Raw genomic sequence first — 27,051 nt, forward strand, 5'->3', positions numbered from 1 at the left:
TGTCGAGAAACAATTATTCAGAATTAAAGTAAAGATTTGGAATTAAATGGATGAAAGTGGGTTGATTAGGAAGAGTCAGTATGGATTTTCAAAGTGTTGAACTAACTTGCCACAATTTTATTTTGAAGAGGGAACAGAAAAGCTCAAAGAGGATAATACTGTTGATGCTGTGCAGGTGGAATTTGCAGAATGAACTTTATACAGTGCTGCACAGCGGATTTGTCAGGAAAGTTGTAGGTCATGGTATAAAAGGGACAGCAGCAACATGGATGCAAAATTAGCGGAGTGCTGGGAAAGAATAGAGCTCAATGGATGTTTTGGGGTTTGGAAGGAGCTCCACAGGGGTCCACAATGGGACCCTTACTTTTCCTGTTATACATTAATGATCTAGTTCTTTGCATGCAAAACATAATTTCAAAGCTTATTAATGATGCGGAACTTGGAAGAATTATTAATTGTAAGGAGGGCATTGTGGACCTTCAAAAGGTAATTGTCGAGTCGATGGAAGGGCAGATAGTTGGCAGATGAAGTTCAATGTAGAGGGGAGTGAGGTGATACACTTTGCTCAGAAAAGCATTGGAAGACAATACAAAATAGGGGGTACAAATTCAAACAGGGGTACAAGCATCGAGGGACCTCAGGGTAAGTCATTAAAGGTGGAAGGTCAGGAGGAGAGAGGGCGGTTAATAAAGCACAAAGTTTTGTAGAGCTCAGGAATAGGAAGGATGCAATCACTTTGAGGAGATCGTACTACACGCCTCCCAATGGGGCAGTGGGTGACAGGGTCATTACAGTGGGTGGTTTTATATTGATTAAGACTTACTTAGTAGCAGGGACTTGAATGAGGGATTTTGTTAGGGATGGTTTTTGAAACAGTATACAAATAGTCCAAAGTGGGAACGGGGCCATGCTCGACTTGGTATTGGGGAATGAGCCCAGCTAGGAGATTTTAGTTTCAGTGGGGGAGCATTTCAGGAACAATGATCATAATTTTGCAAGTTTTAAAGGTACTTATGGATAAGGATAAGTGTGGTCTTCAGGTGAAAGTTAGGGGGAAGGGTAACTACCATGTTGTTAGGCAATAACTGGGGAATAGAGATTGGAGATGGTTATTTGAGAAAGTTGAGTTTTGCCTCTTCTCTAATACAGCCATCTACGTACTGATTAAGCAAGTTTTCTTGAACACACTTAAATTCCTCCCATTGAAGCCCTTAACTCTATGGCAGTTTCAGTCTCTGTTTGGAAAGTTTTAATCCCCTGCCATTACAACCTTATTATTCTTACAGTTATCTATCTGTGATCCCTACAAATTTGTCCCTCAATTTCCCACTCACTATTGTGGGGCCTGTAGTACAATCCCATCAAAGTGATCATTCCCCTCTTAGTTCTCAGTTGCACCCATCTAACATCACTGGATGATCCCCCGGGAACATCCTAAGTATTGCCATGATGTTATCCCCAATCAAAAACACCACTCCCTCTCCTCTCTTGCCTCCCCTTCTATCCTTCCTAGAGCATCTATACCATAGAACACTGAGCTGCCAGTCCTGTCCCTCCCCTCAGCCATCTATCTGGAATAGCTGTGATTTCCCAGTGAAGGTGACAAGGAGGTTTAATAGAGATTTTCAAAATTATCAGTGGGACGATTACAGCAGATAGGGAGAAGCTCTCCCTGTCCAGGAAGGAACAACAACAGGACACAGATTTAAACTAGGAGAAAGTGAGGACTGCAGATGCTGGAGATCAGAGCTGAAAAATGTGTTGCTAGAAAAGTGCAGCAGGTCAGGCAGCATCAAAGGAGAAGGAGAATTGACGTTTCGGGCATAAGCCCTTCTTCAGAAAGGATTCCTTTGATGCTGCCTGACCTGCTGCGCTTTTCCAGCAACACATTTTTAAGCACAGATTTAAACTGGTGTGCAAAAGAAGCAAGGGTGGAGTCAGAACAAATTCTTCACAGAATGAGTAGTTAGGGTCTGGAATTCACTGCCTGGAAAGGAGGGAGAGATAGTTGAGCCATTCAAAAGGGCATTATTTAAACAGAAATAATTTGTGTAAGGATGGGGGTAGGTGTTAAGCAGGAGAATGGCAGTAGGTCATGAGACCTGTTTGAAGAGCCAGTGCTGGTATAGTCGCCTCCTGTTGTGCTATGACCATCTGGGCCTTATAGGAACTACAGGAGCTTAGACATCGCGAACGTTGTGAGATTAGAAGAGGTAACAGGGATAGGGAAAAGTGAGGCTATGTGGGATTTAAAAACATGAACGATAATTTTAAAACTGAGCCATTGTGGGGGAGAAAGAAGAAAGAACTTGATGTGAATAAGGATATGGGCAGCAGAGTTTCAGATAACCTCAGTTCAAAGAGGGTAATGTGTGGGAAACCAGCTCAGGGTACATTAGAATACTCATGACGAGAGGCTGCAAGACTACTTAGCATGTCGGAAGATGGTTGTGGTTGGAGATCCATCATCTCCAGGAGTTCCTCAGGGTAGTGTCCTAGGCCCATCCATACTCTACTGCTTCATCAATGGCCTTCTCGCCATCATAAGGTTAGAAGTGGGGATGTTCACTGATTATTCCACAGTGTTCAGCACCAACTGTGATATTTCAGATACTGAAGCAGTCCATGTCCAAATGCAACAAGATCTGGGCAATATTCCCATTTTAGGCTGACAAGTGGCAAGTAACATTCACAGCACACATATGCCAGGCAATGCCAACCTCCAACCAGGGAGAATCTAACCATCGCACCTTGGTGTTCAATAGCATTACCATCACTGAACCCCTCTATCAGTATCCTGGGCTGATCATTGACCAGAAACGGAAGTGGACTAGCCATGTAAAGACTGCAACTATAACAGTTTAGATTCTAGGAATCCTGCACTGAGTAACTCACCTTTTGACTCCTATTGACTGTCCACCATCGGCAAACCACAAGTTGGGAGAGTGATGGAATACACACCACTTGCCTGAACGAGTGCAGCTCCAACAACACTCAAGAAGATTGACACCATTCAGGACAAAAGAGGCTTGCTTGACTGGCACCATATCCACAAATGACCACTCCCTCCACCACCACCAGGGCAGTGCGGATTATCTCAAAGATGCACTTGTTAAATTCATCAAGACTCCTGCAACAGCACCTTCCAAACACATGACCACTCCTGTCTAGAAAGACAAGGCCAGCAGATATATGGAACACCACCACCTACAAGGTCCCCTGCAATCACTCATCCTTCTGACTTGGAAACATATTGTTGTTCCTTCAGTGTTGCTGGATCAAAATCCTGAAATTCTCTCCTTGACAGCACTGAGTCTGCCTAGGCAAATGGACTGCAGCAGTTCAAGTCAGCAGCTTATCATCACCTTCCCAAGGGTAAGGAGAGATGGGCACTAAATGCCGGCCCAGCCATCGATGGCCACATCCCAGATGAATAATGGTACAAGGAACAAGCAAAGTTTCAGAGGGGATGAAGCAGAGACAGAGCCAAAGGTGGCAGTAAGAAACCTTTGTGAGAGGGGACATGTGGTTCAAAACACGGCTTGGCTCAAATACAGTATTAGATGCTATCAACCATCTGGTTTAGTTACAGACTGTTGCTATGAAAGAGGGCTGCGTTTGGCAGTTACCAGTTTGAACTGGGGACTAAAGACATTGATTTTAATCTTCCCAATACTGAATTGGAGAAAAGTTCTGCACATCAAATTCTGGATATTGGATGAGCAATCAATCAGCTCATTTAACAAGAGTGCAGAAGTCAAGAGATGGTGAATGAGAGGCAGGGATGGGTTTAGACAAAGGGACGCCACTGTAGTTTGGTGGTTAGCAGTACTGCCTCACAGCGTCAGGGACCCAAGTTCGAATCCACCCTCGGGCAACTGTAAGTGTGGAGTTTGCACATTCTCCCCGTGTCTGCGTGGGTTTCCTCCGGGTGCTCCGGTTTCCTCCCACAATCCAAAGATGTGCAGGTTAGGTGAACTGGCTATGCTAAATTACCCATAGAGTTCAGTGATGTGTAGGCTAAGTGGATTAGCCATGGAAAATGTGGGGTTATGGGGATAGGGAGTGGATTTGGGTGGGATGCTCTTCGACAGACCAGTGAAGACTCAATGGACCAAATGGCCTCTCTCTGCACTGTAGGGATTCTATGATATAATGTCATGGAGCTGCAATATTTCAACTGAGGAAAAAGGTGGGGGTTTAATTAAATTCTGCATGGGGAGGGGAGATGAGCCAGAGATTATGGTGCAGGAACAGGAAAAGAAATCACTGCAAGAGACTCACTGGCAAGGATTTAATGGATAAGAATGGATGGTGCATCAGCCAAGTGATGCATGACAAGCACTGGGACAGGACGGTGTGGTTAACCACAGAGGCAACAGATAGACAAGGGGGGATAGTTTACCTCTATCACAGTCAAATAGCAGGTCATTTAAATCTCTGACAAAAAGCCTTCTCTTTATCAGCCTCTAAAGCAAAGGAGATTTGATAGTCTCACTCTTTATTCAGATGTCAGGTTTCGGATTCCTCCTTCAGCAAGTCTGAACAGTTATGTGTTAACTGTCGTTCTGCAGTAGATTGGGGAAAAAGTCTGCACTTTTTAGATTACTTACAGTGTGGAAACAGGCCCTTCAGTCTAACAAGTCCACACTGACCCGCCAAAGCGCAACCCACCCAGACCTATTCCCGTACATTTATCCCTTCACCTAACACGACGGGCAATTTATCATGGCCAATTCACCTAACCTGCACATCTTTGGACTGTGGGAGGAAACCGGAGCACCCGGAGGAAACCCACGCAGACACGGGGAGAATGTGCAAACTCCACACAGTCAGTCGCCCGAGGCGGGAATTGAACCTGGGTCTCTGGCGCTGTGAGGCAGCAGTGCTAACCACTGTGCCACCCACTTTTATAGCACCTTTAGCAGTAAAAGAATATTTCAGAAATAATGTTTCCATGACCAATGCTCAAGGCAGACCTGTGCCGAGGGAAGCAGTGATGTGCATGGTGTTGTGCTCACAGGCAGATACTCACAAATGGATGGCTTTTTCCCGGATTTGGACTCACACCAGACAGACAAGCCGTCCTCCTGCAGTTTCATCCGTCGATTTTTCTTCCAGAATCTCGATTTGATTTTTTGTAAGTTGCTGCCTACCATCATAAATTTCACATCTTCATCCTCACGAAGTGCTGCAAGAGGCAGGAAGGCAAATGGTCAGAGAAGATAGCGACTCAATTAACACAACATCCAGAAAGATCCTGTTTTATTTGCTTGTAGGGAATCTCTCTTTCAAAGGTGAGCACCAAAATGAACATGTTGAAGAAAAGTTGTGAGTTAACCCTTTTGGCTCATGTTTAATGCTTAACTTCAGGTCGTGGTCATTTGACCAGATGAATGGCCTTTTCTTTGCAACCTATCAGCCCAGCTCTTACAATCTGCACATCGCAAACACTGCTCTTCAGCCAGAAGAGTTTGGTCTAATCTCATTCTCCTGTTCGCTCCCAGGACTTTATTTTTCCTCAATTTCTAAACACATTCCATTGATACTAATACCGCCGTTGATTTGTAAAACCTCGCTAAATCCCTGGCATTACACAGGCGCTCAAAGCAAGTCTAAACCTCAGCATGTAATATGATTACTGCCACCAAGCTCTCAGATTGGGAACCTACATGGCTAGCTTGGAAAAGGGAAACCACTTCCCTGTCTCACGAGAGAGAAGGTCCTTGTGCTGTTGTCAGTTAACAATCAGTTACGGGTCATGTTGACAGGACAGACAGTGTTGCAAAGCCTTTGAGGAGCGCTGGGTCTCGCCCTTTGAAAGCTTAAACTGCTCTGCTCACAAATTATCATAGTGGGCAGTGTTTAAGGTATGCCTCAGTATTAACCCTTTCATACCCTTTATCCACCCCGCCTCCAAACACGAGGACTGACTTCCTCTGAATCTTACTGCAGCTGAAAGGGACTCCATTAAATACCCAGCTGATCATACACAGACAGACCTCGAGGTGCATGCCTGGCCTAATATGTTTTCTGTGACAGTCTACAGTTCCACCAATGCTGCCTTTGCAAGATCCTGCCAATCAGCTGGGCAGTCAGACACACTAACATCCATATCCTCAACCAGGCCAACATCCCCAGCATCGAGGCACTGCCACCCCCTCACCTTTATATTGGCAACAATGGGCTGGGTACATTGTCCGTATGACTGAGATAAGACTCCCCAAGCAGATACTCTATTCTGAAACGGCAGGCGAGCCCCAGGAGGACAGATGAACTGTTTCAGGGATACCCTGAAGGCCTCACTGGGTGAAGTGTAGCTTTCCCACAGACACCTGGGAAATCAATGGCCCCAGACCGTCCAAAGGGGAGGAGTATCTGGGAGGACATCGAGCACCTCGAGACCTGTTGTTGGGATAAAAATGGAAGCTGGGTGAAAGGAACGCACTGCCACACCAATGGCCCATCCATCCCTTCCTGTGACCACCCCCTGGCCCACGTGTAACAGAGCCTGCGGTAACCATTATAGGAAGGATATGGAAGCTTTGGAAAGGGTGCAGAGGACATTTACCAGAATGTTGCCTGGTATGGAGGGAAAGTCTTATGAGGAAAGGCTGAGGGACTTGAAGCTGTTTTTGTTGGAGAGAAGGTTGAGAGGTGACTTAGAGACCAACAAGATGATCAGAGGATTAGATAGGGTGGACAGTGAGATCCTTTTTCTGAGGATGGTGATGGCTAGCACGAGGGGACATAGTTTTTTTTATTGGGGAAGAATGGATATAGGACAGAGGTCTGAGGTAGGTTCTTTACCCAGAGAGTGGTATGGGCGTGGAATGCTCTGTCTGCAACAGTAGTAGACTTGCCAACTTTAAAAGCGTTTAAATGGATAAACATATGGATGATAATGTAATAGTGTAGGTTAAATGGGCTTCAGATTGGTTTCACAGGTTGGCACAACATCGAGGGCTGAAGGGCCTGTATTGCGCTGTTATGTTCTATGTTCTCTAAGATTGCAAAGAGATCTTAATCAACTGGATCAATGAGTTAAAGAATGGTAGATGGAGATTAATTTGGATAAGTGTGAGGTATTACATTTTGGTAAAACAAACAAAGGGAAGACTTCTACAATTAAGGTCTTTTCCTTAATAGATGGGCCTTGGGTAGTGTTGTAGAACAGAGACCTACGGGCTCAGGTACATGGTTCTTTGAAATTTGTATCATAGGTAGACAGGGTGGGAAAAAAAGGTGCTTTGCACACTTGTCTTCATTGCTCAGACCTTTCAGTGTAAGAGTTGGGACGTCATGTTGTGGTTGTACAGGACATTGGTAAGGTCTCTTCTGGAGTACTGTGCAGTTCTAGTAGCCCTGTTATAGGAAGGATATTACTAAACAGGACAGGATTCAGAAAAGATTTATCAGGATGTTACCAGGAATGGAGGGTTTGAGTTTTAAGGAGAGGCTGGATAGTCTGGGACATTTTCTCTGAAGTACAGCAGGTTCAGGGCTGATCTTATGGAGGTTTATAGAAATCATGAAGGGCATAGATAAGGTGAATAGCAAAGGTATTTTCCTTAAGGTGGGTAAATTTAAAGCAAGGGTCATGTTTTAAGGTGAAAGGAGAAAGATTTTAAAGGGACACGAGGGCAACCTTTTTACCCAGAGATGGTTCGTGTGTGGAATGAGCTTCCAGAGGAAGTGGTAGATACAGGTACAGTTACAATATTTAAAAAACATTTGGATAAATTCATGAATAGGAAAGGCTTGGAGGGATATGGGCCAAATGCAGGCAGGTGAGACTGGTCTAGTTTGGGAACATGGTCGGTGTAGACTATTGGACTGAAGGGTCTGTTTCCATGCTGTTTGACTCTATCTGTTGCCCTTGGTTGAATTACATGTGACTCCAGGCCCACAGTAATGTGACTGACTCTTAACGACCCTCTGGGCAAACAAGAATGGGCAAAACATGTTGCCTTAGCCAGTGACGCCAGCATTCCATGAACAAATATCAAAAAATAAACAAGTGACAGTCCTGGCAACAATGGCTTGACATTCAGATGTGGGGTCATGGACCAGGGTTCGGTAGGATGAAGTGTCTGAGATTGGCATCAGTGTACCAGACTATAACGGCACCAGCTTTCTTGACAGGTTTGATAAGAAAGGAGACTTACTAACCTTTAGGGTGTAGGTTTGCTCGCTGAGCTTTAGGTTTGATATCCAGACGTTTCATTACCTGGCTAGGTAACATCATCAGTGGCGACCTCCAAGTGAAGCGAAGCTGTTGTCTCCTGCTTTCTACTTATATGTTTGTCCTGGATGGGGCTCCTGGGGTTTGTGGTGATGTCATTTCCTGTTTGTTTTCTGAGGAGTTGATAGCTGGTATCTAGATCTATGTGTTTGTTTATGGCGTTGTGGATGGAGTGCCAGGCCTCTAGGAATTCTCTGGCATGTCTTTGCTTAGCCTGTCCCAGGATAGATGTGTTGTCCCAGTCGAAATGGTGTTTTTTTTCCCTCCGTGTGTAGGGCTACGAGGGAGAAAGGGTCGTGTCTTTTTGTGGCTAGCTGGTGTTCATGTATCCTGGTGGCTAACTTTCTTCCTGTTTGTCCTACGTAGTGTTTATAGCAGTCCTTGCATGGAATTTTGTCAACGACGTTGGTTTTATCCATGGGTTGTACTTGGTCTTTTAAGTTTGTTAGTTTTTGTTTGAGAGTGTTGGTGGGTTTGTGTGCTACTAGGATTCCGAGGGGTCTTAGCAGTCTGGCTGTCATTTCTGAAACTTCTTTGATGTATGGTAAGGTGGTTAGGGTTTCTGGCTGTGTTTGGTCTGTTTGTCGTGGTTTGTTCTTGAGGAATCTACGGACTGTATTTTTTTTGGGTATCCGTTCTTCTCGAATATGTTGTTTTCTGAAGTTCGTTTGTGCTGCAGTGTGTGGTGGCTCATTGGAATAGTGTCCTGATATAGCTTTGTTTGTGTGTGTTGGGATGGTTGCTGGTGTAGTTAAGTATTTGGTCAGTGTTGTCTGTTTTCTGTATATGCAGGTTTGTAGTTCTCCGTTGTCCAGGTAATGAAACGTCTGGATATCAAACCTATAGCTCAGCGAGCAAACCTACACCCTAAACCTCAACCTGAGCTACAAACCTTGCACTTACTAAGCTGCTGCCTGGGTTGGAAGGAGGGTCTGTGCTATAAGAAATGCTTTGATATATTGGGAGTTGATTTCCTTGGAGCAGCGAAGGTTGAGGGGGCCCCTGATAGAATGTATTAGATTGAGGGGCATAGGTACAGTCGATAGGATACATATTAGTTGAGGGGGGTCAATGACAAGCATGCTGAGCCAGCGAGTCAGAAAGCTGAGAGGACAGGTAAGGAGAATTTTTCTCACCCAGAAAAACAGTCTGGGACTTATTTCCTGAAATGTAACATGTCATAGGTCTTACATATTCAGCTGCATTCCCACAGCATGCAGAGCTATGGGCCAAGAGCTGCAAGATAGGGCTAGTGTCATCAGATCTTTATTGCCAAGCACAGGTACAATGGCCTACATGGGCCTCCAGCTGGAAATGTCAATGAACCCATGATGTCCCACTCAGTGGGGAGGGGGCAGTGGCAGTTCTCACAGCCCAAGAATGACTGACATTGGCTTGGGGAAGAATCGTGAAAACAGCTCAATGTGGCTCAGCAAGAGACCAGACTTGATGGTGATCAAATCATGTGTGGGTGTGATGGGACACAGCTGGTCTGTTTGAGGGGTGAGGAAGGCGTCTGTGTTATACAATCAGACAATCCCTCGTGTGGAGGCATGCCAATCGAGTCCACACAGAACCTCCGAAAAGCATCCCTCCCAGACCCACTCCTTTATCCTAACCCTGTAACCTTGCACTTACTATGCCTAACCCACCTACCCTGCACACCAGGGGCAATTTAGCACGGTAAATCCACCTAACCATATTGAATGGTGGGGCAGAATGGCCTACTCCTGCACCTATTGTCTATTGTCTAACCTGTGCACGCTCTGTCCATTGTCCAGTGGGGAAGGGTTTGGACCATCATGGTGTGTTTAACAGCACGGTGATGATCTGGATGGTGCTGCTGGAGAAAGCAGTGGGTGAAATCGGGACCATCAGAGATGGTAATTGAAAATGGAGTCACTGGGTGTGGGGGGGGGCATCAATGGGCAGGAATCTTGGGTTGGGGTCAAGGGCCAGGTACCTGGGTCAGGGCCAATTGGCAGGTATCAGGGTCAGGATCCATGGGCAGGAGTCTAGGGTGGAGTCAATGGCCAGATGTCAGGAGTGGGGTCAATGGCCAGAAGTCTGCAGCAGGGTCAATAGGCATGTGGAGCCAATTGGCAGATACTGTGGCAGGGTCAATGGGGAGGCGGCTGGGGCAGGGTCAGTGGGCAGGTGTCAGGGGCAGGGTCAATAGCCAGGAATTGAGGGCAGGGTCAGTGGCCAGGAGACTGGGGCAGGGTCAATGGGCAGGGGTCGGGGGGGTTGGGGCCAATTGTGTGGAGTTTGGGGTAACAGGCGATAATTTGGCACTGGTTGCTGGGCAGTACAGCTAGTCTTTGTATTGAGTGAGGGTGCAGGAGGGAGTGTGGACAGCTCGGAGGAGCACCCTCACACACAACAGGCACCATGCCCTTGAGCACCAGGGGTCTGCTCAATAGCTGCAAGTTATCTACGTTAAGAGACAACAAAACTGCAGATGCTGGAATCCAAAGTGGACCAGCAGGAGGCTGGAAGAACACAGCAAGCCAGGCAGCGTCAGGAGGTGGAGAAATCGGCATTTCAGGAATAGAACATTACAGTGCAGTACAGGCCCTTCGGCCCTCGACATTGCACTAAGCTGTGGAACCAATCTGAAGCCCATCCATCCAACCTATTCTATTTTCATTCATATGTCTATCCAATGACAATTAAATGCCCTGAAGGTTAGCGAGTCTACTATTGTTGCAGGCAGTACGTTCCACGCTCCTACTACTGTGAGTAAATAACCATGCAGGGTTACAGGGAGAGAGGTGACGAATGGCTCACGCAGAGAGCTGCCTCAGGCAGGATGGGATGAATGGTCTCTGACTCTTGCTGTTAACCGGCTTGTGGTTCTGTGAAGTGGGTCTAATGAAGAATCTATTTTCTCAGTGGCAAGACACACAATCACATGTTGCAATGATATATCTTCATCGGGATGTGCAGAGATGTTGGCATGTGACTGACATCCGTGTAAAATCAGAATTTCATTTATCAGTGAATTGGAACGAAGGGAACATTGGCTAACCAGATACACCCACTTGCTGAAAGTAATCAGCCCTGAGCTTTGGGCACTCCTGCTGGTGTTACTGGAGTGCGACATGGGAGCTGGATCTCAGAGGTATTTGCGTATGGATCATTTCAGTCTCTTAACACACCCAATCCCCTTTTCCTGGTGACAGGAAGAGTCCTGAGGTGATGTTAAGACAGGAAAGCAGCCAATCACTCATCCTAACCAAGTGCCAGCTCCTCATATGTCAGTGGAGGAAGGTCCAACTGTTTACTTAAACATTCGCAGCTATCTAAGTAATCTAATCTAATCTAATCTAATCTATGTCCGATCTGGCCTTTGCTCCATCAGTAATCCCCAGGCAGTGAACAATCATGAATGAGTCCCACTCAAGGGTACCACGTACAATAACAGCACCAAATTCATGGGCCTTTGGTTAATAGCAGCTTAATGAAGTACAGACCCAACTGCAACTATAGACCTGGTCCCAATGTGTGAGGAACTCTTCACGATACTGTGCTCCTCCAATTATAAAGCACTTTCACAACCCACTTTTAATCCTCCAACCATTGGTAATCAAACACTATTCCGCTGCCAATGATCCAAAGCTTGAAATTCCCTCCTTCAACCTCTCAAAAATCTCTGTCCTTCCTCATGACAATTGTCAAAACTCAATTATTTAAAGCAAGTTTATGGTCAACTGTCCTGGTATCTCCTTTTGTGGCTCAATGGCTAATTTTATTTGCTAACAAAGGTGCTATATGAATGAATGTTATGGTTGTTGTTAGAACACACATGGGGGAAATTTCACAATCTCGAGTTCCTGTCAAACAGCCTTACTCACTGTTGGAGACTGAAGGTTACGCAGTCTCTGCGTCTAACAGAGCAAACTATCCACACATAGGTCTACCTGCTACCACTGTATACAGAGTCTACATCGAACTGTTTGCTAGAAATACTTCCAGCCTCAGTTTCTAATCCTTAATTCTTCACATAGCTTCACATGTGCATTTCCTCTCCTGAATCAGTTCAAGTCTGGGTCCATTTAAGGCAGCGTCAAACTGTCTCAGTACGAAACCAAGTCTTTATAGTCAGTAGCCAGACGAGTTAATTACACAATCTTCAGGAACTGTCTTATTATAGAAGCATCGACAATAGAGACCCAATGAAAGAGACTGCTCTGTCAGCAGACCTTCCTAATTCAAGCCGAAGGGCTTGCAGCCTCTCCTATCTGGGGAGCACAGCGCAATACCTATCCCTATATCCCTGGGTACAGGGTGCAATACCTATCCCTATATCCCTGGGTACACAGCACAATACCTATCCCGATATCCCTCGGTACACAGCGCAATACCTATCCCTATATCCCTGGGTACACAGCACAATACCTATCCCTATACCCCCGGGTACATAGCACAATACCTATCCCTATAACCTTGGGTACACAGCACAATACCTATCGCTATATCCCCGGGTACGGCACAACACCTATCGCTATATCCCCGGGTACGGCACAATACCTATCCCGATATCCCCGGGTACGGCACAATACCTATCCCTATATCCCCGGGTACATGGCACAATACCTATCCCGATATCCCCAGGTACACAGCACAATACCTAACCCTATATCCCCGGGTACGGCACAATACCTATCCCTATATCCCCGGGTGCACGGCACAATACCTATCCCTATATCCCAGGTACACAGCACAATACCTATCCCTATATCCCTGGGTACACAGCGCAATACCTATCTCTATATCCCCGGGTACAGCACAATACCTATCCCTATAACCCTGGGTACACGGCGCAATACCTATCCCTATATCCCCGGGTACACAGCACAATACCTATCCCTATATCCCCGGGTACGGCACAATACCTATCCCTATATCCCCGGGTACACAGTACATTACCTATCCCTATATCCCCAGGTACACGGCACAATACCTATCCCTATATCCCTGGGTACACAGTACATTACCTATCCCTATATCCCCAGGTACACAGCACAATACCTATCCCTATAACCTTGGGTACACAGCGCAATACCTATCCCTATATCCCCGGGTACACACCACAATACCTATCCCTATAACCTTGGGTACACAGCGCAATACTTGTCCCTATATCCCCAGGTCTATGGCACAATATCTATCCCTATTATCTCTGGGTACACGGTGCAATACGTATCCCTATATCCCTGGGTATACGCAATACCTATCTCTATATCCCCAGGTACACGGTACATTACCTATCCCTATATCCCCAGGTACACGGTACATTACCTATCCCTATAACCTTGGGTACACAGCGCAATATCTATCTCTATATCCCCGGGTACGGCACAACACCTATCGCTATATCCCCGGGTACGGCACAATACCTATCCCGATATCCCCGGGTACACAGCACAATATCTATCCCTATATCTCTGGGTACACAGCGCAATACCTATCCCTATATCCCCGGGTACGGCAAAATACCTATCCCTATATCCCCGGGTACGGCACAATACCTATCCCTATATCCCAGGGTACACAGCACAATACCTATCCCTATATCCCTGGGTACACAGCACAATACCTATCCCTATATCCCTGGGTACACGGCACAATACCTATCCCTATATCCCCGGGTACACAGCACAATACCTATCCCTATATCCCTGGGTACACAGCGCAATACCTATCCCTATTATCCCTGGGTACACAGCGTAATACCTATCCCTATATCCCCAGGTATACGGCACAATACCTATCCCTATATCCCTGGGTACACAGCACAATACCTAACCCTATATCCCCGAGTACACAGCGCAATACCTATCCCTATATCCCCAGGTACACGGCACAATACCTATCCCTATATCCCCAGGTATACGGCACAATACCTATCCCTATATCCCCGGGTACACAGCACAATACCTATCCCTATAACCTTGGGTACACAGCGCAATACTTGTCCCTATATCCCCGGGTACACAGTACATTACCTATCCCTATATCCCCGGGTACACAGCGCAATACTTGTCCCTATATCCCCAGGTCTATGGCACAATATCTATCCCTATTATCTCTGGGTACACGGTGCAATACGTATCCCTATATCCCTGGGTATACGCAATACCTATCTCTATATCCCCAGGTACACGGTACATTACCTATCCCTATATCCCCAGGTACACGGTACATTACCTATCCCTATATCCCCGGGTGCACGGCGCAATACCTATCCCTATATTCCCGGGTGCACGGCGCAATACCTATCCCTATAACCTTGGGTACACAGCGCAATATCTATCTCTATATCCCCGGGTACGGCACAACACCTATCGCTATATCCCCGGGTACGGCACAATACCTATCCCGATATCCCCGGGTACACAGCACAATATCTATCCCTATATCTCTGGGTACACAGCGCAATACCTATCCCTATATCCCCGGGTACGGCAAAATACCTATCCCTATATCCCCGGGTACGGCACAATACCTATCCCTATATCCCAGGGTACACAGCACAATACCTATCCCTATATCCCTGGGTACACGGCACAATACCTATCCCTATATCCCCGGGTACACAGCACAATACCTATCCCTATATCCCTGGGTACACAGCGCAATACCTATCCCTATTATCCCTGGGTACACAGCGTAATACCTATCCCTATATCCCCGGGTACACAGCACAATACCTATCCCTATAACCTTGGGTACACAGCGCAATACTTGTCCCTATATCCCCGGGTACACAGTACATTACCTATCCCTATATCCCCGGGTACACAGCACAATACCTATCCCTATATCCCCAGGTCTATGGCACAATATCTATCCCTATTATCTCTGGGTACACGGTGCAATACGTATCCCTATATCCCTGGGTATACGCAATACCTATCTCTATATCCCCGGGTACACGGCACAATACCTATCCCTATTATCTCTGGGTACACGGTGCAATATGTATCCCTATATCCCTGGGTATACGGCACAATACCTATCCCCATTATCCCTGGGTACAAGGTGCAATACCCATACCTATTATCCCTGGGTACACAGCACAATACCTAACCCTATATCCCAGAGTATACAGCGCAATACCCATTCCTATATCCATGGGTACACGGCACAATACCAATCCCTATATCCCGGATACACTACTGTATATGTATCCTCCCCACTGTACCAATCTTACCTGTGCAGTACCTCCTGTGTACTGATCCCTACCTCTGTACAATACATTCTTGTGTACCAGTCCTAACTTCCTGGGATCACTGATTTGTAACTGCCCCTATCTCCCTGGAGAATACTGTTTTGTACCTGTCACTACCACACCCCATGGGACATTGATATGTATCAGTCTCCTACCCATATAGCAGTGCCTGGGCTACATTTTAGCTTGTGTCGTATTCTAGATCTCTGCCAAACTTTTGACGATTGTGATTCGGCAGAATTTAGATACTGTAATTTCTTCTCAGTCTCCAGATTTCAGCAGCTGATTGTGAAGAATTGGCCTCTGTTGCTCACTGACCACTCCCACTCTGCGGGATAAATATCTGCTGATGCCAAGACTCTTCTGGAATTCTAAGAACCGTCTTGTGTCAGTCTATCATTGCACTAACACCATACAAGCAGGCCAAAGACGATACTGAGCTGCCCCAGTTCAACCTTTTCCAACAATCACAAAATTCAATTTAGTCTCAGTTCCAAATTCTAGTAAACAAGCAGCTGACTTCAATATTGGCTCCTTCTTCCCATAATGGTGTGTTCATGCCAAAAGCAATTCTGTATAGCCAGTAGCATGCATTTACTCACAGAATACTGAGTACAGGGGAAATCAACTGTAATTCCAGTAACTGGACTGCTAACAGGAGAGTGTGCAAAGTGCCATGAATCAGTGGGCAGTTTCCGAGGAGTAGCTGAGGGTAGGAGCTGGAGAGCAGAAACTGCCCGTTTCTTGTGCATTACTTCCCACATTACTTAGAGTAGGAAGCACGGTTTAGACACAGAAGGTTGGTCTGCAGGTGCACCAGGTAATTAAAAAGGCAAATGGAGTTTTGTCCTTCATTGCAAAAGGGGTTGAGTTTAAAAGCAGGGAGGTTATGTTACAGCTGTACAGGGTGCTGGTGAGGCCACACCTGGAGCATTGTATGCAGGTTTGGTCTCCTTACTTGAGAAACGATGTACTGGCACTGGAGGGAGTGCAGAGGAGGTTCACTAGGTTGGTTCTAGAGTGGAGGCTTATAAAGAGAGACTGAGCAGATTGGGATTATATTCATTGGAATTTAGAAGAATGAGTGGGAATTTTATAGAAACGTGTAAAATTATGAAGGGAATAGGTAAGATAGAAGTGGATGTTTCCACTGGTCGGTGAAGCTAGGACAAGAGGGTATAGCCTCAAGATTAGGAGGAGCAGATTTAGGACAGAATTGAGAAGGAATGTCTTCACCCAGAGGGTTGTGAATCTGTGGAATTCCCTGCTCAGCGAAGTAGGTGAGGTTTCCTCAGTAAATGTTTTTAAAGCAGAGATTGATAACTTTTTGAAAATAAAAGGAATTAAGGGATACAATGAGAGGGCAGATAAGTGGAGCTGAGTCCATGAAAAGATCAGCCATGACCTTATTGAATGGTGGAGCAGGTTTGAAAGGCCAGATGGCCTACTCCTGCTCCTAGTTCTTATGTTCTTATCAGTAACTGTGATACTTCCAGATTAGCAATGTTCCAGAACACGGCCTAGGGCCTCCAGAACCTTTGAGAAAGCAGCTGCACAGTCACACCATGTGCAAGGTGTGTCAGGGGTCTGCTGGCATGCACTCTACACAGCACCAGCTGACAGCACATGGCACTCAAAAGGTATTCATGGATTTTCATAACTTGCCAGCTCTGAGTAGCCAGACCCTCAGCCACAAGTGAAGTACTACCTCCTTTGTGCACTCTAATCAGAGAGTTAGTCTGTCATTCTGATTGAGCTGGAGAAGTGCCAAGTGCAACTTAAAGTGGGTGGCACAGTGGCAGTGGGTGGCATGGTGGCAGTGAGCGGCACGGTGGCACAGTGGTTAGCACTGCTGCCTCACAGCACCAGAGACCCGGGTTCAATTCCCGCCTCAGGCGACTGTCTGTGTGGAGTGTGTACATGGGTCTGGGTGGGTGTGCTTCAGGTTGGTATGGACTTGTTGGGCCGACGGTTCCTGTTTCCACACTAAGTAATCTAAATCTAAAGTCTTTGAGAATCAATGTCTCCTCAGTTGCTGAGCAGTGGCAAATCCAGAGATTAAAACATCCAATCTTGAGGAATACGATATTTTTATAGCAGTAATCACCTCCAGACATTGCAAACCACTTTACAGCCAATGAAACCCACAGGGTAAAACCAGTAAAACTCACAAAGGAGACATACGGGTGTGACTCTCCCCGTACACTTCAAAGTGGAGGTCTACTACACCCCGTATGTTAATTTCTAAGTGTTACCGGTTTAACTAATTTTCTTCGCCATATTGTGCATGCTTTAGCAATGCAGTCACCATTAGGAATAGGACATTGCTTTGCCCCTTGAACCTGTTCAACCATTCACTGTCTAATCATGGCTGTGACCCAATTCTATTTACCTACCTTTGCCCCTGCTTTAGTGACTTTGTATGGATATAAAAGATATTTTTGTGGATGAAATATATTTTTGCAATTAAAACAAAAACCCTTGTCTCTTATCCATTATCCTCTCTTGTATTGCAGAGAAATGCAGCAGCCAATCTATACATAGTGACATCTCAGAAGGAGTTTTCATAATATCCCACCCACCCACCCAACCTCCTCCTCTAACCTAATAATATGACCCGTTGTGATAAGCAGGTAAGTGCTGCATTTTGCTTGTTTGTTTCTTTAGATCTAGTTTTTAAAGTTTACCTTTTGGAGGGATGGCAGCGAAGGCAGTGCAATGTTCCTCTTGCAACATGTATGAGGTGAGGGAAGCCATTAGCGTCCCTCCTGATGACACTTGTAAGAAGTGCACCCATCTCCAGCTCCTCCAAGACCGTGTTAGGGAACTGGAGCTGGAGTTGGGTGAACTGCAGATCATTTGGGAGGCAGAGGTGGTCATAGATCAGAGCTTTAGGGAAGTAGTTACTCCGAAAGTTATAGAGAGATGGGTGACAGTGAGGGGGAGTGGGAGGAAGCAGCCAGTGCAGGGACCCCCTGCGGTCATTCCCCACAAGAACAAGTATACCGTTTTGGATACTTGTGGGGGGGAGATGACTTACCAGGGGTAAGAAACGAGGTTCAGGCCTCTGGCACGGAGCCTGTCCCCGTTGCTCAGAAGGGAAGGGTGGTGAAAGGTAGAGCGATAGTTATTGGGGACTCAATAGTGAGGGGCACAGATAGGCGGTTTTGTGGGGGCGACAGAGACTCACGATTGGTATGTTGCCTCCCAGGTGCAAGGGTACGTGATGTCTCTGAACGTGTTTTCCGGGTCCTTAAGGGGGAGGGGGAGCAGCCCCAGATCGTGGTCCACGTTGGCACCAACGACATAGGTAGGAAGAGGGGTGAGGATGTTAGACAGGCTTTCAGGGAGCTAGGTTGGAAGCTCAGAGCTAGAACGAACAGAGTTGTTGTCTCTGGTTTGTTACCCGTGCCACGTGATAGAGAGTCGAGGAATAGGGAGAGAGAAGAGTTAAATGCGTGGCTACAGGGATGGTGCAGGAGGGAGGGATTCCGGTATTTGGATAACTGGGGTTCTTTCTGGGGAAGGTGGGACCTCTATAAACAGGATGGTCTACACCTGAACCTGAGGGGCACCAGTATCCTTGGGGGGAGGTTTGCTAGTCCTCTTTGGGAGGGTTTAAACTAACTCTGCAGGGGAATGGGAACCTGGAGTGTAGCTTTAGGGTATAGGACCTTGAGTGTAGGGAGGTTAGGAACATGGCATCGATCTCGAAGGAGGGTGCCTGTAAACAGGAAGGTGGCTTGAAGTGTGTATACTTCAATGCCAGAAGTATACGAAATAAGGTAGGTGAGCTTGCAGCATGGGTTGGTACCTGGGACTTCGATGTTGTGGCCATTACAGAGACGTGGGTAGAACAGGGACAGGGTTGGCTATTGCAGGTTCCAGGGTTTAAATGTTTTAGTAGGGTCAGAGATGGGGGTAAAAGAGGGGGAGGTGTGGCATTGCTTGTCAAAGATAGTATTACAGCAGGAGAAAGGGTGATGGAGGAAGACTTGCCATCTGAGGTAGTGTGGGCAGAGGTTAGAAATAGGAAAGGTGAGGTCACCCTGTTAGGAGTTTTCTACAGGCCTCCTAATAGTCCGAGAGAAGTAGAGGAAAGTATTGCGAGGATGATTCAGGAGAAGAGTGCAAGTAGTAGGGTGGTTGTTATGGGGGACTTTAACTTCCCAGATATTGACTGGGAAAGCTATAGCTCGAGTTCGTTAGATGGGTCGGTGTTTGTCCAATGTGTGCAGGAGGGTTTCCTGATACAATATGTAGACAGGCCAACAAGAGGTGAGGCCATACTGGATTTGGTTCTAGGTAATGAACCAGGCCAGGTGTTAGACTTGGAGGTAGGTGAGCACTTTGGGGGTAGTGACCACAACTCGGTGACTTTTACTCTAGTGATGGAGAGGGATAAGTGAGCACTGCAGGGCAACAGTTATAGCTGGGGGCAGGGAAATTATGACGCTGTGAGGCATGACTTAGGATGCGTGGATTGGAAAGATAGGCTTCAAGGGAAGAACACAAATGATATGTGGAGATTGTTCAAGGAACAGCTAATGAGTGTCCTTGATAAGTATGTACCAGTCAGGCAGGGAGTAAAGGGTCTTGTGAGGGAGCCATGGTTTAACAAGGAATTGGAATCCCTTGTGAAAGGGAAGAGGGCGGCCTATGTAAAGATGAGGCGTGAAGGTTCAGTTGGGGCGATTGAGAGTTATAAGGTAGCCAGGAAGGATCTAAAGAGAGAGCTAAGAGCAGCGAGAAGGGGACATGGAAAGTCCTTGGTTGGTAGGATTAGGGAAAACCCAAAGGCTTTCTATAGGTATGTCAGGAAGAAAAGGATGACTAGGGTAGGTATCGGTCCAGTCGGTCCAGTCAAGGATAGTAGTGGGAAGTTGTATGTGGAGCCGGAGGAGATCGGTGAGACACTAAATCAATACTTTTCGTCAGTATTCACTCAGGAACAGGACATTGTTGCCGATGTGAATACTGAGTCACAATTAATTAGAATGGACGGCTTTGAGGTATGTAGGGAAGAGGTGTTGGAAATTCTGGAAAGGATGAAAATAGATAAGTCCCCTGGGCCTGATGGCATTTATCCTAGGATCCTCTGGGAAGCTAGGGAGGAGATAGCGGAGTCATTGGCCTTGATTTTTATGTCGTCGTTGTCTACGGGAATAGTGCCACAAGACTGGAGGATAGCGAATGTGGTCCCCTTGTTCAAGAAGGGGAGCAGGGATAGCCCGAGTAACTATAGGCCAGTGAGTCTCACTTCTGTTGTGGGCAAAGTCTTAGAGAGAATTGTAAGGGGTAGGATTTATGAACATCTGGATAGGAATAATGTGATCAAGGATAGTCAGCATGGTTTTGTGAAGGGCAGGACGTGCCTCACAAACCTTATTGAATTCTTTGAGAAGGTGACCAAGGAAGTGGACGAGGGTAAAGCAGTAGATGTGGTGTATATGGATTTTAGCAAGGCGTTCGATAAGATTCCCCATGGCAGGCTAATGCAAAAACTACGGAGGTATGGCATTGAGGGTGCATTAGAGGTTTGGATTAGGAATTGGCTGACTGGAAGGAGACAGAGGGTAGTAGTTGATGGTATAGGTTCATCTTGGAGCGCAGTTACTAGCGGTGTTCCACAAGGATCTGTTTTGGGACCATTGCTGTTTGTCATTTTTATAAATGACCTGGAGGAGGGGCTAGAAGGTTGGGTGAGCAAGTTTGCGGATGACACGAAAGTCGGTGGAGTTGTGGACAGCGAAGAAGGATGTGTCAGGTTACAGCAGGATATAGATAAGTTGCAGAGCTGGGCAGAAAGGTGGCAAATGGAGTTCAATGTAGCTAAGTGTGAAGTCATTCACTTTGGTAGGAGTAACAAGAAGATGGATTACTGGGCTAATGGTAGACTACTTGGTAGTGTGGATGAGCAGAGGGATCTTGGTGTCCATGTACACAGATCTTTGAAAGTTGCCACCCAGGTAAATAGTGCTGTGAAGGAGGCTTATGGTGTACTGGGCTTTATTGGTAGAGGAATTGAGTTCAGAAGTCCTGAGGTCATGTTGCAGTTGTATAAGACTCTGGTGCGGCCTCATCTGGAGTATTGCGTGCACTTTTGGTCGCCATATTATAGGAAGGATGTGGAGGCACTGGAACGAGTGCAGAGGAGGTTTACCAGGATGTTGCCTGGTATGGTAGGAAGATCGTATGAGGAAAGGCTGAGGCACTTGGGGCTTTTCTCATTGGAGAAAAGAAGGTTTAGGGGAGATTTGATAGAGGTGTACAAGATGATTAGGGGTTTAAGATAGGGTTGACAGTGAGAACCTTTTTCTGCTAATGAAGTCAGCTGTTACTAGGGGACGCAGCTTTAAATTAAGGGGTGGTAGGTATAGGACAGATGTTAGGGGTAGATTTTTTACTCAGCGAGTCGTGAGTTCATGGAATGCCCTGCCAGTAGCAGTGGTGGACTCTCCCTCTTTATGGCCATTTAAGCGGGCATTGGACAAGCATATGGAGGTTATTGGGCTGGTGTAGGTTAGGTAGGCTTCGGTCGGCGCAACATCGAGGGCCGAAGGACCTGTACTGGCCTGTATTTTTCTATGTTCTATCCCTACAGTGTGGAAACAGGCCATTTGGCCCAACAGGTCCACACCAACCTTCCAAAGAATAAACCACCCTAGACCCACTTCCCTACCCTATTACACTACATTTACCCCTGACTAATGCACCTAATCAACACATCCCTAAAAACCTTGGGCAATTTACAAGGAGAAAGTGAGGACTGCAGATGCTGGAGATCAGAGCTGAAAATGTGTTGCTGGAAAAGCGCAGCAGATCAGGCAGCATCCAAGGAACAGGAGAATCGACGTTTCGGGCATGAGCCCTTCTTCAGGAATGAGGAAAGTGCGCCAAGCAGGCTAAGATAAAAGGTAGGGAGGAGGGACTTGGGGGAGGGGTGTTGGAAATGCAATAGGTGGAGGTCAAGGTGAAGGTGATAGGCCGGAGTGGTCAGGAAGAAGATTGCAGGTTAGGAAGGGGGTGCTGAGTTCGAGGGTTGGGACTGAGACAAGGTGGGGGGGTGGGGAAATGAGGAAACTGGAGAAGTCTGAGTTCATCCCTTGTGGTTGGAGGGTTCCTAGGCGGAAGATGAGGTGCTCTTCCTTCAGCCGTCGTATTGCTATGGTCTGGCGATGGAGGAGTCCAAGGACCTGCATGTACTTGGTGGAGTGGGAGGGGGAGTTGAAGTGTTAAGCCACGGGGTGGTTGGGTTGGTTGGTCCGGGTGTCCCAGAGGTGTTCTCTGAAACATTCCGCAAGTAGGTGGCCTGTCTCCCCAATGTAGAGGAGGCCACATCGGGTGCTGTGGATGCAATAAATGATGTGTGTGGAGGTGCAGGTGAATTTGTGGCGGATATGGAAGGATCCCTTGGGGCCTTGGAGGGAAGTGAGGGGGGAGGTGTGGGCGCAAGTTTTGCATTTCTTGCGGTTGCAGGGGAAGGTGCCGGGAGTGGAGGTTGGGTTGGTGGGGAGTGTGGACCTGACGAGGGAGTCACGGAGGGAGTGGTCTTTTCGGAACGCTGATAGGGGATTGCTGCGGAAGATGGACTGTTCCACATATCCTACAAAGAGGCAGGCATAGCTGGGGCCCATGCGGGTGCCCATGGCTACTCCTTTGGTTTGGAGGAAGTGGGAGGATTGGAAAGAGAAGTTGTTCAGAGTGAGGACCAGTTCAGTCAGTCGAAGGAGAGTGTCAGTGGAAGGGTACTGGTTGGTATGGCGGGAAAGGAAGAAGCGGAGGGCTTTGAGTCCTTCGTGATGGGGTTCCCAAAATGCCACCCCCCACCTTTTCCTCTGCTACATCGATGACTGTATCGGCGCTGCCTCGTGCTCCCACAAGGAGGTTGAACAGTTCATCCACTTTACCAACACCTTCCACCCCAACCTCAAATTTACCTGGACCGTCTCAGACTCCTCCATCCCCTTCCTAGACCTTTCCATTTCTATCTCAGGCGACCGAATCAACACGGACATTTACTATAAACTGACCGACTCCCACGGCTACCTTGACTACACCTCCTCCCACCCTGCCCCCTGTAAAAACGCCATCCCATATTCCCAATTCCTTCGTCTCCGCCGCATCTGCTCCCAGGAGGACCAGTTCCAATACCATACAACCCAGATGGCCTCCTTCTTCAAAGACCACAATTTTCCCCCAGACATGATCGACGATGCCCTCCGCCACACCTCCTCCGCCCCTCCAATCGCCACCAGGACAGAACCCCACTGGTCCTCATCTACCACCCCACCAACCTCCATATACATCGTATCATCTGCCGTCATTTCTGCCACCTCCAAACGGACTCCACACTAGGGATACATTTCCCTCCCCTCCCCTATCAGCGTTCCGAAAAGACCACTCCCTCCGTGACTCCCTCGTCAGGTCCACACTCCCCACCAACCCAACCTCCACTCCCGGCACCTTCCCCTGCAACCGCAAGAAATGCAAAACTTGCGTCCACACCTACCCCCTTACTTCCCTCCACGGCCCCAAGGGATCCTTCCATATCCGCCACAAATTCACCTGCACCTCCACACACATCATTTACTGCATCTGCTGCACCCGATGTGGCCTCCTCTCTATTGGGGAGACAGGCCGCCTACTTGCGGAACATTTCAGAGAATGCCTCTGGAACATCCGGACCAACCAACCCAACCACCCTGTGGCTCAACACTTCAACTCCCCCTCCCACTCCACCAAGGACACTCCATTGCCAGACCATAGCTACACGACAGCTGGAGGAAGAGCGCCTCATCTTCCGCCTAGGAACCCTCCAACCACAAGGGATGAACTCAGACTTCTCCAGTTTCCTCATTTCCCCACCCCCCACCTTGTCTCAGTCCCAACCCTCGAACTCAGCACTGCCTTCCTAACCTGCAATCTTCTTCCTGACCTCTCTGCCCCCACCCCCACTCCGGCCTATCACCCTCACCTTGACCTCCTTCCACCTATCGCATTTCCAATGCCCCTCCCCCAAGTCCCTCCTCCCTACCTTTTATCTTAGCCTGCTGGGCACACTTTCCTCATTCCTGAAGAAGGGCTTATGCCCGAAACGTCGATTCTCCTGTTCCTTGAATGCTGCCTGACCTGCTGCGCTTTTCCAGCAACATATTTTCAACCTTGGGCAATTTAGCATGGCCAGTTCACCTAACCTGCACATCTTTGGACTGTGGGAGGAAACCAGAGCACCCAGAGGAAACCCACACAGACACGGGGAGAATGTGCAAACTCTACACAGATAGAAAGTTGCCCGAGGCTGGAATCGAATATTTATGATAGACATTACAAACTTGTTTTAAAATCTTTAATGGGACCTGAACTTGTTCGGGCATTTTCGAGAACAGTTATGAAACTAGAACGTTGCATGGGTCTGGAGTCAGGTGTAGGCAGTTTTCCTTCCCTAAAGTACGCTGTGATTCCGATGAAGTCTTGATAACCAATGACAGTTGTCATGGCCACCATCATGGAGACTCACTATCAATTTCATGTGGTGATCATCTCCAATAACACACATGCAAATCACCAGCCCTTGACATCCAATTGGATTGTCATCACCAAATCCCCCACTGTTAACATCTTGGGGATTACCAGTAACCAGAAATTCAACTGGGCTTGCCGAATAAATACAGTGGCTAAAGATCAGGTCAGAGGTTAGGAATACTACAGCAAATAACTCAGCTCTTGACTCCCTAAAAGTCTGTCCAACGTCAAGACATAAATCAGGAATGTGATGGAATATTCCTCACTTGCCTGGATGGGTGCACTCCAACAACACACAAGAAGCTTGACACTATCCAGCAGAAAGCAGCCTACTTGTTTGGCACATCCACAAGCATCCACGCCCTCCACCACCGATGGTCAGTAGCCGTGGTATCTTGTGGACAGAGCATACCACCACAAGATGCACTGCAGAAATATACCAAGGTTCCTGTGACAGCATCTTCCAAACCCATGACCACTTCCATCCAGAAGGACGAGGGCAGCAGATATGAGGAAACACCACCACCTGCAAGTTCCTCTCCAAGCCACCCACCATCTGTTCCTTCAGTGACTCTGGTTCACCATTCTAGACTCCCTCCCTGATGGTATTATCGGTGTACCCACCATATACTGACGGCAGTAGTTCAAGAAGCAGTTCACCACCACCTTCTTAAGGGCAACTTGGAATGGGCAATAAATACTGGCCAGCCAGAGACACCCGTGTCTCACAAGTAAATAAAAAAGAATTATTAACATGCTGGGATTTTAACCCAATTTGCTAATTTGGGCCACAAAAACAGAAGTTGCTGGAAAAGCTCAGAAGGTAAAGCTCAGCATCTGTAAAGACAAATCAAAGTTAATGTTTCTGGTCCGGTGACCTTTCCACAGAACCAATGGTAGCTAGGAAAATGTTGGTTTGTATGGAGAAGACAGGGTGATGGGAGGGGTGCAAGGAGTAAATGATAGGTGGAGATAGAGCCCAAAGACAGAGAGTAACAAATGGGCAGACAAAGGAGTGGTAGCCATCTTGCTGGGACAGTTATAGCTATTCATCCTCTTTGGCAAATTGTTATCCACTTCTTTGTTCAACTGGTTTTCTCTGTCCTCGAGATAGATTTCCTCCTATTGTTTATTCTTTACCCACTGCATTAAAAAACAACTTTTTCCGAGCTACCATCAGTTCTGAGGAAGATGTGGGTTTCCTCCAGGTGCTCTGGTTTCCTCCCACAGTCCAAAGATGTGTAGGCCATTCTAAATTGCCCAGAGCGTTAGGTGCATTGGTCAGAGGGAAATGGGTCTGGGTGGGTTACTCTTCGGAGGGTCGGTGTGGACTGGTTGGGCCAAAGGGCCTGTTTCCGTACTGTAGGGAATCTAATCTAAACTCTGATTTCTCTTCACAGATGCTGCCAGACCTGCTAAGCTTTTCCAACAACTTCCATTCTTGTTTCTGATTTCCAGGATCCAGAGTTCTTTCAGTCTTTGGTAACTTGGGCCAACAGTTTACTAGATTTCCTATCACTACCACCTGTATGTTTTAATGAAGTTTGTTGAGATAATAATGGCCACACATTGGGCGATTTTAATCCATGCACATTTGGAGAGAAAGTGATGAATTTAGTGAGATCAGAGATATACCAATGACCCACCATTTAACCTGTCACTGATTTGCTTCATTCAGGAAGGAAGCTAAGAAGTTGGTGAAAAACATTTATTTTCCTGCCAACAGCCTGTCTTCACTCACAGATTCTGGGTAGCCAGATCAAGTTGGTGCCATTTTTCTTTAAATTTGCTTTTCCTGCCCAGCCAACCTAAAGAAGTGGGTTCGGGTGGGATATTGGCCTGGGGGGTCCAGAGGCATGCTCAAGGCTAATAATCCAGATAAGATTCTGACACTGAACATGCTCATTAACAGAAACTGCCTGGCACTGCCAGTTATCATACTCCGGGTTACTCACTGTGGGAGGATGCTGCTTCAGAAAGCCATTACCATAAAGTACATCCCAACCAGGACTCCATCCCTCCGTGTAATAGTAGGGTTGAGGGG

General features: G+C 47.1%; 1 protein-coding gene across 1 annotated transcript in view; it reads right to left on the reverse strand.

The window, feature by feature from the left end:
- LOC140465932 (1-phosphatidylinositol 4,5-bisphosphate phosphodiesterase delta-3-like) overlaps positions 1 to 27,051 on the reverse strand; it is a 155,850-nt gene that overhangs the window by 115,860 nt on the left and 12,939 nt on the right. Inside the window, exon 2 of the mRNA XM_072561913.1 lies at positions 5,036 to 5,191. Coding sequence (XP_072418014.1) covers positions 5,036 to 5,191 — 156 coding nt within the window. The remainder of the gene's footprint in view (positions 1 to 5,035; positions 5,192 to 27,051) is intronic.

This window comes from Chiloscyllium punctatum, chromosome 42, assembly GCF_047496795.1.
Source record: "Chiloscyllium punctatum isolate Juve2018m chromosome 42, sChiPun1.3, whole genome shotgun sequence".
In the NCBI taxonomy this organism is placed as follows: domain Eukaryota; kingdom Metazoa; phylum Chordata; class Chondrichthyes; order Orectolobiformes; family Hemiscylliidae; genus Chiloscyllium; species Chiloscyllium punctatum.